Source organism: Heloderma suspectum, chromosome 6 (genome assembly GCF_057233095.1).
Source record: "Heloderma suspectum isolate Gila_16-S chromosome 6, 16-S_ref, whole genome shotgun sequence".
NCBI lineage: Eukaryota > Metazoa > Chordata > Lepidosauria > Squamata > Helodermatidae > Heloderma > Heloderma suspectum.
Window position 1 is genome coordinate 24,025,538 of NC_139463.1, and position 12,334 is coordinate 24,037,871.

The following is a 12,334-nucleotide window of genomic DNA, read 5'->3' on the forward strand; positions in this document are numbered from 1 at the left end:
GTAGTTTGAACACTCTTTGGCATTGCCCTTCTTTGGAACTGGAATGTAAACTGACCTTTTCCAGTCTTGTGGCCATTGTTGAGTGTTCCAAATGTGTTGGCATATTGAGTGCAGCACTTTAACAGCATCATCTTTTAGGATTTTAAACAGCTCAGCTGGGATACTGTCATCTCTGCTAGCTTTGTTGTTACTAATGCTTCCTAAGGCCCACTTGACTTCACTCTCTAGGATGTCCGGCTCAAGTTCAGTGAGCGCACTATCATGGCTATCAGGGACATTCAGATCTTTCCTGTATAGTTCTTCTGTGTATTCTTGCCACCTCTTCTTAATCTCATCTGCTTCTGTTAGGTCCCTGCCTTCTTTGTCCTTTATCATGCCCATCTTTTCACAAAACGTTCCCTTGAGATCTCTGATTTTCTTGAAAAGATCTCTAGTCTTTCCCATTCTATTGTTTTCCTTGATTTCTTTGCATTGTTCAGTTAAGAAGGCCTTCTTGTCTCTCCTTGCTGTTTTCTGGAACTCTGCATTCAATTGGATATATCTTCCCCTTTCTCCCTTGCTTTTCGCTTCCCTTCTTTCCTCAGCTACTTGTAAAGCCTCATCAGACAGCCACTTTGCTTTCTTGCATTTCTTTTTCTTTGGGACAGATTTCGTTGCTGCCTCCTGAACAGTGTTACGGACCTCCGTCCATAGTTCCTCCGGCACTCTGTCTATCAGGTCGAATCCCTTAAATCTATTCCTCACCTCCACTGTAAATTCATAAGGTATATGATTTAGGTCATATCTGAATGGTTTAGTGGTTTTCCCTACGTTCTTCAATTTAAGCTGAAATTTTGCAAGAAGAAGCTCATGATCTGAGCCACAGTCAGCTCCAGGTCTTGTTTTGACTGACTGTATAGAGCTTCTCCATCTTTGGCTTCAAAGGATGTAATCAATCTGATTTCGATATTGACCATCTGGTGATGTCCATGTGTAGAGTCGCCTCTTGTGCTGCTGGAAAAGAGTGTTTGCTATGATCAGCGTGTTCTCTTGGCAAAACTCTATTAGCCTTTGTCCCACTTCATTTTGTACACCAAAGCCATGCTTGCCTGTTATCCCGGTTATTTCTTGACTTCCTACTTTGGCATTCCAATCCCCTATGATGAAAAGGACATCTTTTTTTTGGTGTTAGTTCTAGAAGGTGTTGTAGGTCTTCATAGAACCGATCAACCTCAGCTTCTTCGGCCTCAGTGGTTGGGGCATAGACTTGAATTACTGTGATGTTGAATGGTTTGCCTTGGATTCGTACTGAGATCATTCTATCATTTTTGAGATTGTACCCCAGTACTGCTTTTCCCACCCTTTTGTTGACTATGAGTGCTACTCCATTTCTTCTAAGGGATTCTTGCCCACAGTAGTAGATATAATGGTCACCTGAATTAAATTTGCCCATGCTTGTCCATTTTAGTTTGCTGATTCCCAAGAGGTCGATGTTCAATCTTGCCATCTCATGTTTGACCACCCCCAGCTTACCTTGATTCATTTATCTGACATTCCAGGTTCCTAAACAATATTGTTCTTTACAGCATTGGATTTTCTTTTCACCACCAGACACATCCGCAGCTGAGTGTCCTTTCGGCTTTGGCCCAGCCGCTTCACTCTTTCTGGTGCTACTTGGAAATTCCTTCTGCCCTTCCCCAATAGTGTATTGGACACCTTCCGACCTGAGGGGCTCATCTTCCGGTGTCATCTCTTTTAGCCTTGTGATACGTTCCATGGGGTTTTCTTGGCAAGAATACTGGAGTGGGTTGCCATTTCCTTCTCCAGTGGACCACATTTTGTCAGAACTCTCCGCCATGACCTGTCCGTCTTGGGTGGCCCTGCACGGCATAGCTTATGGCTTCACTGAGTTACGCAAGCCCCTTCACCACAACAAGGCAGTGATACATGAAGGAGGGAGCAGATTTACCACTAACATCAGAGCCACCAGCCTCCAGTGGCAGGTGGCAAAGTCCAAATAAGAAAAGAGTGACTGTTCCACAAAAGTAGGGATGTACGAAAGGCACTCACCTTTCGAGGATTATGTTGATGGTGGGGGGGGGGAGGCGCTCCGTTCCTCCCCCCCCCCCCCCGGAATCCTGGCCGGCCGGCTGTGCTCTGCAGGGATTCTGCGGAGCCGCCGGCCGGCTCTGCCAGCAGCCGGACATCCGGCCACTGGCTAGCAGGGATGCAAATGGCAGCGGCCGTAGCCCCCGCTGTTTGTGTCCCTGCAGTCAGCCGTGATAGGCTCCATAAATGTTTACGTAGCCTATCACGGCTGACTTAAAAAAACACACAACAACAACACGTGTACACAAATGGCAGCGGCCACGGCCGCCGCCATTTGTGTTCCTTATTTTGGCACGTCTTAGTCTACGTCAAGATTTATGTAGACTAAGACGGTGAAAATGAGGGGAACGCAAATAGCGTAGCGCGTTGTTGTTGTTGTTGTTGTTTTTAAGTCAGCCGTGATAGGCTACATAAACATTTACGCAGCCGCCACCGCCGAACCGCCACCGGAGCCGCCGCTGCCACCAGGAAGATCCACCCCAGGTAAGTCCCGTCCTGGGGGTGGTGGGGGGGTGGCAGACCGTTCCGCCACCGATTTCGGGGGGCCGAATGCTCTGGCATTCGGCCTTCCCGAGATCCGTGGCAGAATTCTCTGACATCCCTACACAAAAGCCCTGTGTAACTTGGTTCCTCCTACTACTTTTGGCTCCTCCACTTCCCATTTAGGATGACACCCCACAAACAGCCCACAGGGGGAACATGCTACCTGGCTTCTGACAGTCTGGAGTATGTCAACTGTGAATGCTAATGCAAGATATTACTTTCATATCAAACATACCTTCTGGGCTTGAGTGTTTTTTTTTTTTTCTCCTTTACTTTCTCTCAGGAAAACCTCCGACCAATTTACCACCATTTTTGCAGGTCTTGAGACTTGACAGTTTAGCATTGGTGCGTGTGTGCGTTTTTAATCTGTGTATCTCCCTGGCATGGCACTGCCAGATCCATAACTTAAAAAAAAAAAAAAGTGTGTGTGTGTGTGTGTGGGGCTGGTGTCTTGTTAATAATATGCAAATGTCAAGTGTGACCAGGGGAGAAGGCAGCTGCCAGTGCTTTTTAATTACTTGGGTGGCGAAGGGGCCGGGCCCCCAGTCCTGTCCTTAATGGGTTGTGACAGAAGTTAGCAGATGACACTCACCAGCTCATTAGCCCCCCCCCCCCCAATCAGGCTCACCAAACATCAAGACGAGTGTGATCCATGTGTAAGTGGGCAGCTTTGCCCTTGTTAGATTTTTTGTTGATTTATTTTCTTAGGACAAAAAACAATGGTTACAAACCACAGGGAGGTCAATTTAGGTCAGGACTGGGGAACCTTTTTTTCTGTTGAGGCCCACCACATTTCCTCAGGGGTAATCTTCCAGGGGGTAGTGGAGTCAAAAGTGGGTGGGGCCAGCCACCCTCTCTTTTTCTGCCACCCTCTTCTCTTTCACTTTCTGCCACCCCCTTCTCTATGTCTCTCTGTCCTTTCTGCCACCTCTCTCTCTCTCTCTCTCTCTCTCTGCCACTCTCTTCACTCTCTTTCTGCCACCCCTTCTCTCTCTCTCTCTTTCTGCCATCCTCTTCTCTCTCTCCCCTCCCTTCTTTCTGCCAGTGCTCTCTCTTTCTGCCGCACCTTTCTCCCGCTCTTTCCCCTGCTCATCCTCCCTGCTCAGTGGGCTGCAAGGAAGGGGCAGCTTGCTCTTGCCAGAGTGACTGACCTGGTCACTTGCAGAGGGCTTTTGAAATAGGGCCAAGGACTAGATTCAGTTCTAGGGCCACAGGTTGCCCACCCCTGGCTTATATAGAAGTTCACACAGGAAATAATTCAAGTAGCTGGGGCAACTCTTTCCCCCTTGGCAAATTTTAAACGAAAGGATGTACGTAGGCGTATTGGGATTGCTGATTTGCCAAGCCCATTGATCATTACAAAGAGAGACGGCTATGCATCAAGATTTGCAGCATGAACACACGAAGCTGCCTTATTCTGAGCTGGTCCGCCTAGACCGGTCCTCCTAGCCCTCTCCAGGGTTTCAAGCAAGGGATTAAACCTGGAACCTTGTACATGCAAAGCAAGTGCTCTTCCTTTGAGCTATAGCTCTCCCCGTGAAGATGCTGAATAAAGACTCAGGGACTGAGCGGGCTCCTGTGAAGCTGCTGTGTGGGACCTCCTGCCTCTGAAGCACACTTCAACTATCTATTGCCCCTCAGCACACTTCTTCATCTCTCCTGGGCTTCCTCTGTGCAAGGCAGTGAACTCACAACAAGTAAGGGTGGGTTTGAATGTTTTACCTTGCTTGCTTTCCCACACACACATACACAAGCATCGGCATTATGACTGGACTGGTAAAGTTTCTTAAAAATAGGGTCCAGATCTAGGCATCAGTGGAACCTGGAGAAGAGAAATTTAAGGGGGAGGCATGACAGCATTCTTCAAATATCTGAAGGGATTTTATTTAGAAAATGGAGCAAACTTGTTTTCTGTTACTTTAGAACAGGGATAAACACTCAGGTTCTCTTTCCAGCTGTTTTGGATTACAACTCCCATAAGCCCCAGGCAGCATAGCCAACACTCAGGGATTATGGAGGCTGTTGTCCAAAACATCTGGAGGGCATCAGGTTGCCTTGATCCTACTATAGACTGGAACCAATGGATAGAATTTGCAGGGAAGCAGATGTTGGCTAAAACATCAGGCAGAACTTCCTAAGAGGAAGAGGTGTTTGGCAATGGGACACACTGCCTCAGGAGATGGCGGGCTCTCCTTTGCTAGAGGTATTTAGGCAGAGGCTTGATAGCCAACAGTTGGGGGTGCTGTGTAGTTCTAAGATTCCTGCACTGAGTAAGGGGGTTGGACTAGATGACCTCTGAAAACCCTTCCAACTCAAGAAATGCTGACATTTTGTGAAAATTGGACACTAACAGATCCACATGATCCCTTAAATACTATGATCCCTTTTTCGTACGTTGTCCTTGGGAACTGTGGAGGCTGGTGGCTCCAGTGTCAGTGGGGCAGTAAATCTGCTCCAGGCTTCAGTCAAAACCAGTCAGAACTCTAAAGGAGCTATTCAAGGTGACCATGTAGTGCCCCACTATCCCTGAAAGCCATTATTGTATAGCCACATTTTTCTCCCTCTCTCATAATATAAGAAGCTGGGCTCATCATCTGTAATTGGAGGTGCTGTTTAGGTAGGAAATTTAGGTCAGACCAAAGGAAGTCCTTCTTCACACAGTGCATAGTTAGACTATAGAGTTTGCTACTGCAAGATGGAGTCATAGCCACCAATTTGGATGGCTTTAAAAGGGATACGGTTATCAACGGCTACTAGTCTGTGACTATATGCCTCCTCCAGTGTCAGAGGCAGTGTGCCTATGTGCACCAGTTGCTGGGGAACCTGGGCAGGAGGGTGCTGTTGCTCTAATGTCCTGCTTGTGGGCTCCTGGTCGACAGCTGGTTGGCCACTGTGCAAACAGAATGCTGGACCAGATGGGCCCTTGGTCTGATCCAGCATGAGGTCTTTTGTTCATGATAACTTCACTTGGATATATGACACCTATTGTTACTATTGTTGTTAATTTTATACAATGCCCTTGGTGCCCAAGGCAGCTTTCAAAGCTGTACAAGGGAACACCTGAGAGGCTTTTGCCTTCCAGGAACTTAGGATGGGGAAACCATCTGAGCAAGAAAGCAGATAAGGACCCACTCAATCCTCTCAAGGCTAATGAGGGATTCTGCCTTTTCTAGGGTCTGTATTGTGTGGAGAGGCCCTATGAGGGTACAGCTTGTACGTTGAGTAGTATTGCAACAGCAGATACTTTTTCTGGCTCTTCTCAAGTTCAAACAAATGCACATCTGAAAGGCCACTTTCACCCTCCACACCCACATGACTTTGTCCTACACCAAGAGTAGGCAACTTGTGGCCCTCCAGATGTTTTGGCCTACAACTCCCATCAGCCCTAGTTAACATAGGCATAACTGGAGTTGTAGGAAGTGTGGGGGGGGGAGAGAGAGAGAAGGTGACCATCCTTGTTCTCCAGGGATATAACGTTTTCAAGAGGCTCTTATCCACCACACTGGGTTCCTAGTGAAACACGTGTACTCTCTTCCCACTAGGGGAGTTCAGGTTCCCCACCCACGGGCGTGCCCTCTGGTAGGGCAGGAAACGTCAGGTGTGCAACGCAGCCCGCTCTCCTCCAAGGCCTGTTACTGTTATTTCAGGCGTTTTAACTGAATTGTCATTGTCAGAGTGCCGGGTTCGAATCTTGCCCCGCTGCATCCAGAGGGTGGCCTCACGGGGATCTATAAGGCTTTTGTTTTTTAGGATCTATAAGGCACGCGTTATAAGCGTGCATGTGTAAGAGCGAGCTCCGACCGTCTGCACGTGGGAGCAGGGGCGGAGGAGGAGCGGAAGGGAACGCGCGTGCCTCCGGCGGCGCCGCTGTCTTGCAGCCAAATCACCACCCGTTCATTCCCTCCAACCTAACCCCACCCCGGCCGCCGCCGCCGCCTCGCGCGTCCTCTCCGGCGGAGGCAGCAGGTCGGTGTCTCTTTAAGCGGCCGCGGGAGGGAGGGATCAGCCCGCCGGCAGCCTGACAATGGGCCGGGGCAGCTGAGTTGGGGCAAGTTCCACGGCGTGGCGGCTGCGGCGAGCGCAGCAGCAGCTTCCCCATCATCGCGCCCAGGCGGGCTGGCCCCATCCTGGCGTCGCGGACAGGAGCAAAGCGCTAGAGAGGGGAGGGGGGGGATGAGAGAGTTGTTCCAGGAGTGCGCTGGCGATGATAGAGCCGCGGTGGCGATCAGTTGATTTCTGAAACTGCTGGAGCTTTGCCTGGATCGCGGGTCCCCTCCCTCTTCCTCCCCTCTTTAACCCGAGCACCGCCTCCCTCCTCCCTCCCGCCACGACTGGGGGCAGGTCCCGGGAGCCGATCGCCTGGCCTCGCCTCGCCCCCCGCCCCGCCACGCTCCTCCGCGCGCCCGCTCCGCTCTCTCGCGGCGAGAAGGGTCGCGCTCCCCCCTGCTGTGGATGTGCGACTCTGGAGGAGCTTGAGCCATGCGGCGGAGCCTTCCGCTTTGGCTCCGGAGCTTGCTGTGCTTCTGGCCGGCCTTGGTGGGACCCACTGCAGGTAAGAGGCGCTTCCCAAGCGCGCGCGGGGGGGGGGGGCTTTCCTCCCAGCGACGGATCTTCTGCTCCCCACACACACTTTTCCTCCCCCCACCAAAAAAAAGAAACCCACCCCAAGAGCTCCCGGGAGAGATCGCAGCCCTTCGTCTGGGGCACAGGCGCTGGTGGTTGGTGGTTGCCTGGCAGAAGAGCACGGATTTGGGACTCAACCCGCAATCGGGATGCTCCGGGGATGTGTCCCTTGGCAAGGGACCCGTTGACCCCCGGGAGCCTGGCGCCGATCATGGAACGACCCCATGACCCCTAGCTCCGGGAGTTTGGTGGCGAATCCCTTCCTTGTTGCGGCTGCGTCGGTCCCTTCCCTTCATCGGGAAAGCAGAGGGCGGACGAGACGTCAAAGGATATGCCCAAGACCGCTGGTGAATCTGTGGCAAAGCTGAGCAAATGGGGCTGGACTCTGGAGTGGGGTGCGGGATGGATTTTTGTGCGGGGGAGTTTGAAGTCTTGTTGCCAAGGTTGCTTGGCGTTAATGGTCATCCTCCGGGAAGAGGGCGAGCAGTGACGGGCAGGAGAAGAGGCTAGCTGCGTGTCTGTCCTCGTTCGTTTGGCCAGATCCATCTTTCCTTCCCCGCTGCCCCATTCTTGGCTTTTGCAAACTTGTCAAGGGGCTGTATTCGACTCCAGTCCTGATGCACTGTAGGCTGCTTCACAGATCATCCAACATAACCTGTATACACAGGAGGTTTCTGTGTAGAGCAGCCTTTCCCCAACTTGGGGCTGTCCAGAAGTGTTGGACTACAGGTCCCAGCATCCCCAGACAGCTGGTGGATGCTGGGCATTGTAGTCCAACACCTCTGGACCGCCCCAGGTTGGGGAAAAAGCCTAGTTTAGAGGTTGGCCTGAAACACATGTACCGATTTGTCTCAGGCGTGAAAACCTAAATATAAGTCCGTCGCGTGTATATGTCCCAGTGTGCGCATCCATGGTGTGTGCACACACAGAGAAGAAGCGACAGTCAGTGCTAGTTGCCACTTCCCAGGGCATATTACCCAGGGTGGAACAGTATGCGCACGTGCAGCAGCAGTTACACTCTCCCTGTCAAAAAAATGGCCCTGATCCTGACGCTCCTGTCTCCCAACGTGCAGGCTTCGCCTTGTGGGGTCCCCCTCTCCCCCTCCTGGGTCACCCAGAATGGAGTGCCTGAGCTGCGTGTGTGGAGAGTTCTGGCCTTGCCTCACCCAGAGCCTCTTCTGCCTTGTGCTTTTCATGGAGGTAGCAGATGGGCCCGTGTGTGATAAAGGAAGCTCACACAGGAGATGTGTGGCCGGGCGCAGACTAGCCACAGAGGAGAGGCTGTCAGCTGGAGGTTGACTAACCTTTCAGATCCTTGACAATTGAAGGCTCCAGGCCTTCCTGTGGCTTATATGTGTACAGTTTGCCTTTGCGAGCATAGTGCCAATCCTCTTCTATCTCTCTCTCTTGGCTAGAGACAGTGCTACAGTTGTCTGGATGTGTTCTTAATTTGCTTCCTTCCCATGATCTCGGCTGCCTGTTATATACATATACATATATATATATATATATATATCTCGAAGAAACAAAAATCCCCAGACCGCAAACTCTCTCAAAATCTGTCCACTAGAGGAGGCATCACGATACTCAATGGAAAAAGAACACAGCGGTTGAAGTGAAAGGCTTGGAACTGCTAGAGCTGAAATGACGGCTTGTCGTTTAAAGCAAAATCTGAAACTGCAAAACAGGCAGTGCGGTACCAATTAAAAACAACAATAAGTAATAGTGATAATAAATCTGAAAGATGGAGAGGATGTGTTTTAAAGTCATTTTTTTTAGAAAAGATATTCTTCTGTTTTGAATTTAGACACAAATTTGGGGGGAATCTGAATTCCAGCTTTTTTGGGGAAGGGCTAAACTGAGTTTCAATCTCCTACCCACCCACCCATCTACACCCCAAACTAGATTTTGTCAGCAAAGACTCCCCCTCTCTTTGCCACTAAAACTTGAAAGTTTCTGGATTTGAGGCCATTTCTGTCGAGGGAGGGGGAATATAACATTTGTAAGATTCCTAGAATTGTATAGTTGAAGTTTTTCCACATTGCATTCTTACTTTATTTATTTATTTCATTTCTATACCGCCCAGTAGCCGAAGCTCTCTGTTACTTGAACATTCCTGCCTTGATGGGTATTTAAATGCAGTGACTGACAGTATCACACTTGGAGGAAAGGAACAGCAGAGTTAGCTTATGTGCAAAGCCAGGGACAGAGATCTTGACTGAGTTATCCTTTATTATATTAAAGATGTGTGTATTTATTTATTAGATTTATTATTCGCCCATCTGGCTGGCTACCCAGCCACTCTAGGCGGCATACAATACTAATAACAAATTTACCTAATCAACTGAACAAAACAAAACAACATAACAAAACAAAACTGCTCTAAAAAGCCCTAACCCGCCCCAAATGCCCACCTGAACAGCCAGGTTTTTAAAGCCTGACGGAAGCTCATCAAAGAGTATAGCAAATCAGTGCCTCTTTGCATGGCTGTTGTTACTGAATGCTTTAGGCTGAATGAAAGTGGCTGCTGAAGGCTACTGCCAAGTAAAAAGTGTGATGGATTAACGTTTGAAATATTTTGGGAGTCATGGGGCTGCTTTTCTCATAGCACGATGCTTCCAGCTGAGAGGAAGCATGCTGGCAACAGGATCTGACAGAATGCACCACTCATGAGCTGTGCTGCTGCTTACCTGCATGCCTGTTATGAGATCAGCAGACAGGAGCATGTTCCAGTTCATTTATGTTTTGTGTGTAGAAAGGATGCTGAATGAGCTCCTGGAGAACAACTGGAAGACAAACTTATTCAAAAGTTAGCTTAACTCTCTCCAGGGCCAAAAGCTCTATGACAGCCTGTCCCAACCTGGTGACCTCCAGGTGTTTTGGACTACAACTCCCAGTATTCCTGACTGTTGGCCATGCTGGTTGGAGCTGATGGGACTTGAAGTCAAAAACATCTGGAGGTCACCAGGTTGGGGAAGGCTACTCTATGACCTTCCTTAAGGATGTATTCTTGGGAAAAGGTTAGCATCAAAGAACTTGCCATCAGAGAAGAGACCCTAATTAACGTTCTCAGACGAATACTCTTCTTCACCTACTCCAGGACAGGCCCCTGGCATTCAAAATGGCGTTATGAGGGGGGGGGGATTAGACCAATTAATGGAGGAGAGGTCTCTCAAAAGCTATCAGTTATGCTATGGAACCTCAATATTCAGTGACTGTCTACCTCTGAATACCAGTTCCTGAACAGGACAAACAGTGGGGATACATTTGTTGGTTTCATGCCCTGCTTTTGTTGGAGATATTTGGCTGTCCACTGTTGGAGACAGGATACTAGACTAGCTGGACTTTCAGTCTGACCTCGCAGGGGCCTGTTTTTTTGTTTTTGTTGTTGTTTTTGGATTTTTATAGTGAGGTAGTGGGGGCTGAGCCCAAGCTCAGATTACGTCATGGTGGCAGTCTCTCCCTTTGCTCTCAACATGAGATGGTTTGTCTCATTTGGGATATCTTTCTGCTGAAAACTTCAGTAAGGATAATGGGTTGGATCCAGATGAAATTGGTTGAACTTGCTTTCCATTACAATCAATGGGGCATAAGTTCAGTCATGACTAACTTGTCCGATTGATTTCAGTGGAACCTGAGTTCAATTAATTTAGTCTCGATTCAACCAGATAATGACAATAAAAATAATATCAATAAGAATTATAATAGTATTTTTTTATCAGCCAACCTGCCTTCTATATATATATATATTGGTAACTTAAAATGAAAGAGTTGGACCAGACTTAGAGTAGTATCCAATGATATTTCTACATATAATAGACCCATTGAAATGAATATGATTGAGGTTAGCTGTGACTAACAAGTTCCATTGATTTCAATGGATCTACTCTATGTGCGACTAACATTGGATACTACCCATTGTCATACTTAGAGTAGATCTATTGAAATCAATGGGTTTACTCTCAATATGACTATGGATCTAACCCAAACTTTGGAGGCTTTAATTCTAAAGGGAGAGGGGAAACAAAGCCCTATGAGGAGAGACTGAAAGAACTGGGTATGTTTAGCCTTGAGAAGAGAAGACTGAGGGGAGATATGATAGCGCTCTTCAAGTACTTGAAAGGTTGCCACAGAGAGGAAGATGATCTCTTCTCGATCATCCCAGACTGCAGGACACGGAACAATGGGCTCAAGTTACAGGAAGCCAGATTCCGGCTGAACATCAATAAAAGGTTCCTGACTGTTAGGGCAATATGTCAGTGGAACCAATTATCTAGGGAGGTGGTGGGCTCTCCCACACTGGAGGCATTCAAGACGAGGCTGGACAGCCATCTGTCAGGGATGCTTTGACTTGGATTCCTTCACTGACCCAGGGGTTGGACTCGATGGTCTTATAGGCCCCTTCCAACCCTACTCTTCTATGATTCTATGAAACAGCAGAATTGCTATGCCTCTTGCATGCTATCATTAGTACAGGAAGCAACTCCTCCTACCACTCTGTCCCAGTGTACGTTGTTCTTCTCCAGTGACATCCTTCTCACATGCTGGAGCCTCTGTAACAATCGTCTAGAGCAGCTTTCCCCAACCTGATGTCCTCCAGATGTTTGGGACTTCAACTCCCATCAGCCCCAACAAGCATGACCAGTGGTCACTAATTCTGGGAGTTGTCATCCAAAACATCTGGAGGGCACCAGGTTCAGGAAGCCCAGTCCAGGTGCTGGCAAGAATGTGCATTTGTCCTGTGATGTGAGAAACAGGATGCCGGAGGAAGACCAAGGAATTTGCTTCTACTCATAATCTCCTGCTGGAAAGCTTCAGAGGAAAAGAATAATGATTGGGGCTTTCAAGGCAACTCTTCCAAAAGTCCCTTGCATCTGGCTGTGTGTAGTTATGTAAGTTGTCTCATGCTGCCTGACACCATATCCTATCCCCAGAGTTTAAAAGGATTAGGTTCAGTGTGTGTGTGCGCGCGCACCGTGCACACGCACGCATGTGCATTTTTATATGTCATTGCCATCAGATCCTGGTGTCAAATTCTGGGGATATGACTATGCTTTGAAGTTCTTAATTTTTGATGAGT

General features: G+C 48.7%; 1 protein-coding gene across 3 annotated transcripts in view; it reads left to right on the forward strand.

Moving 5' to 3' along the window:
• ROBO3 (roundabout guidance receptor 3) overlaps positions 1–12,334 on the forward strand; it is a 378,913-nt gene that overhangs the window by 134,595 nt on the left and 231,984 nt on the right. The window contains exon 1 of one of the 3 annotated variants that reach the window (XM_084808148.1): positions 6,467–7,183. The exons of 1 other annotated variant lie outside the window; for it this stretch is intronic. In XM_084808148.1, coding sequence (XP_084664274.1) covers positions 7,111–7,183 — 73 coding nt within the window. In that variant the 5' untranslated portion in view covers positions 6,467–7,110. Of the gene's footprint in view, positions 1–6,466; positions 7,184–12,334 lie in introns of those variants that run through there. One more of the 3 variants, XM_084808146.1, reaches the window with a different exon arrangement.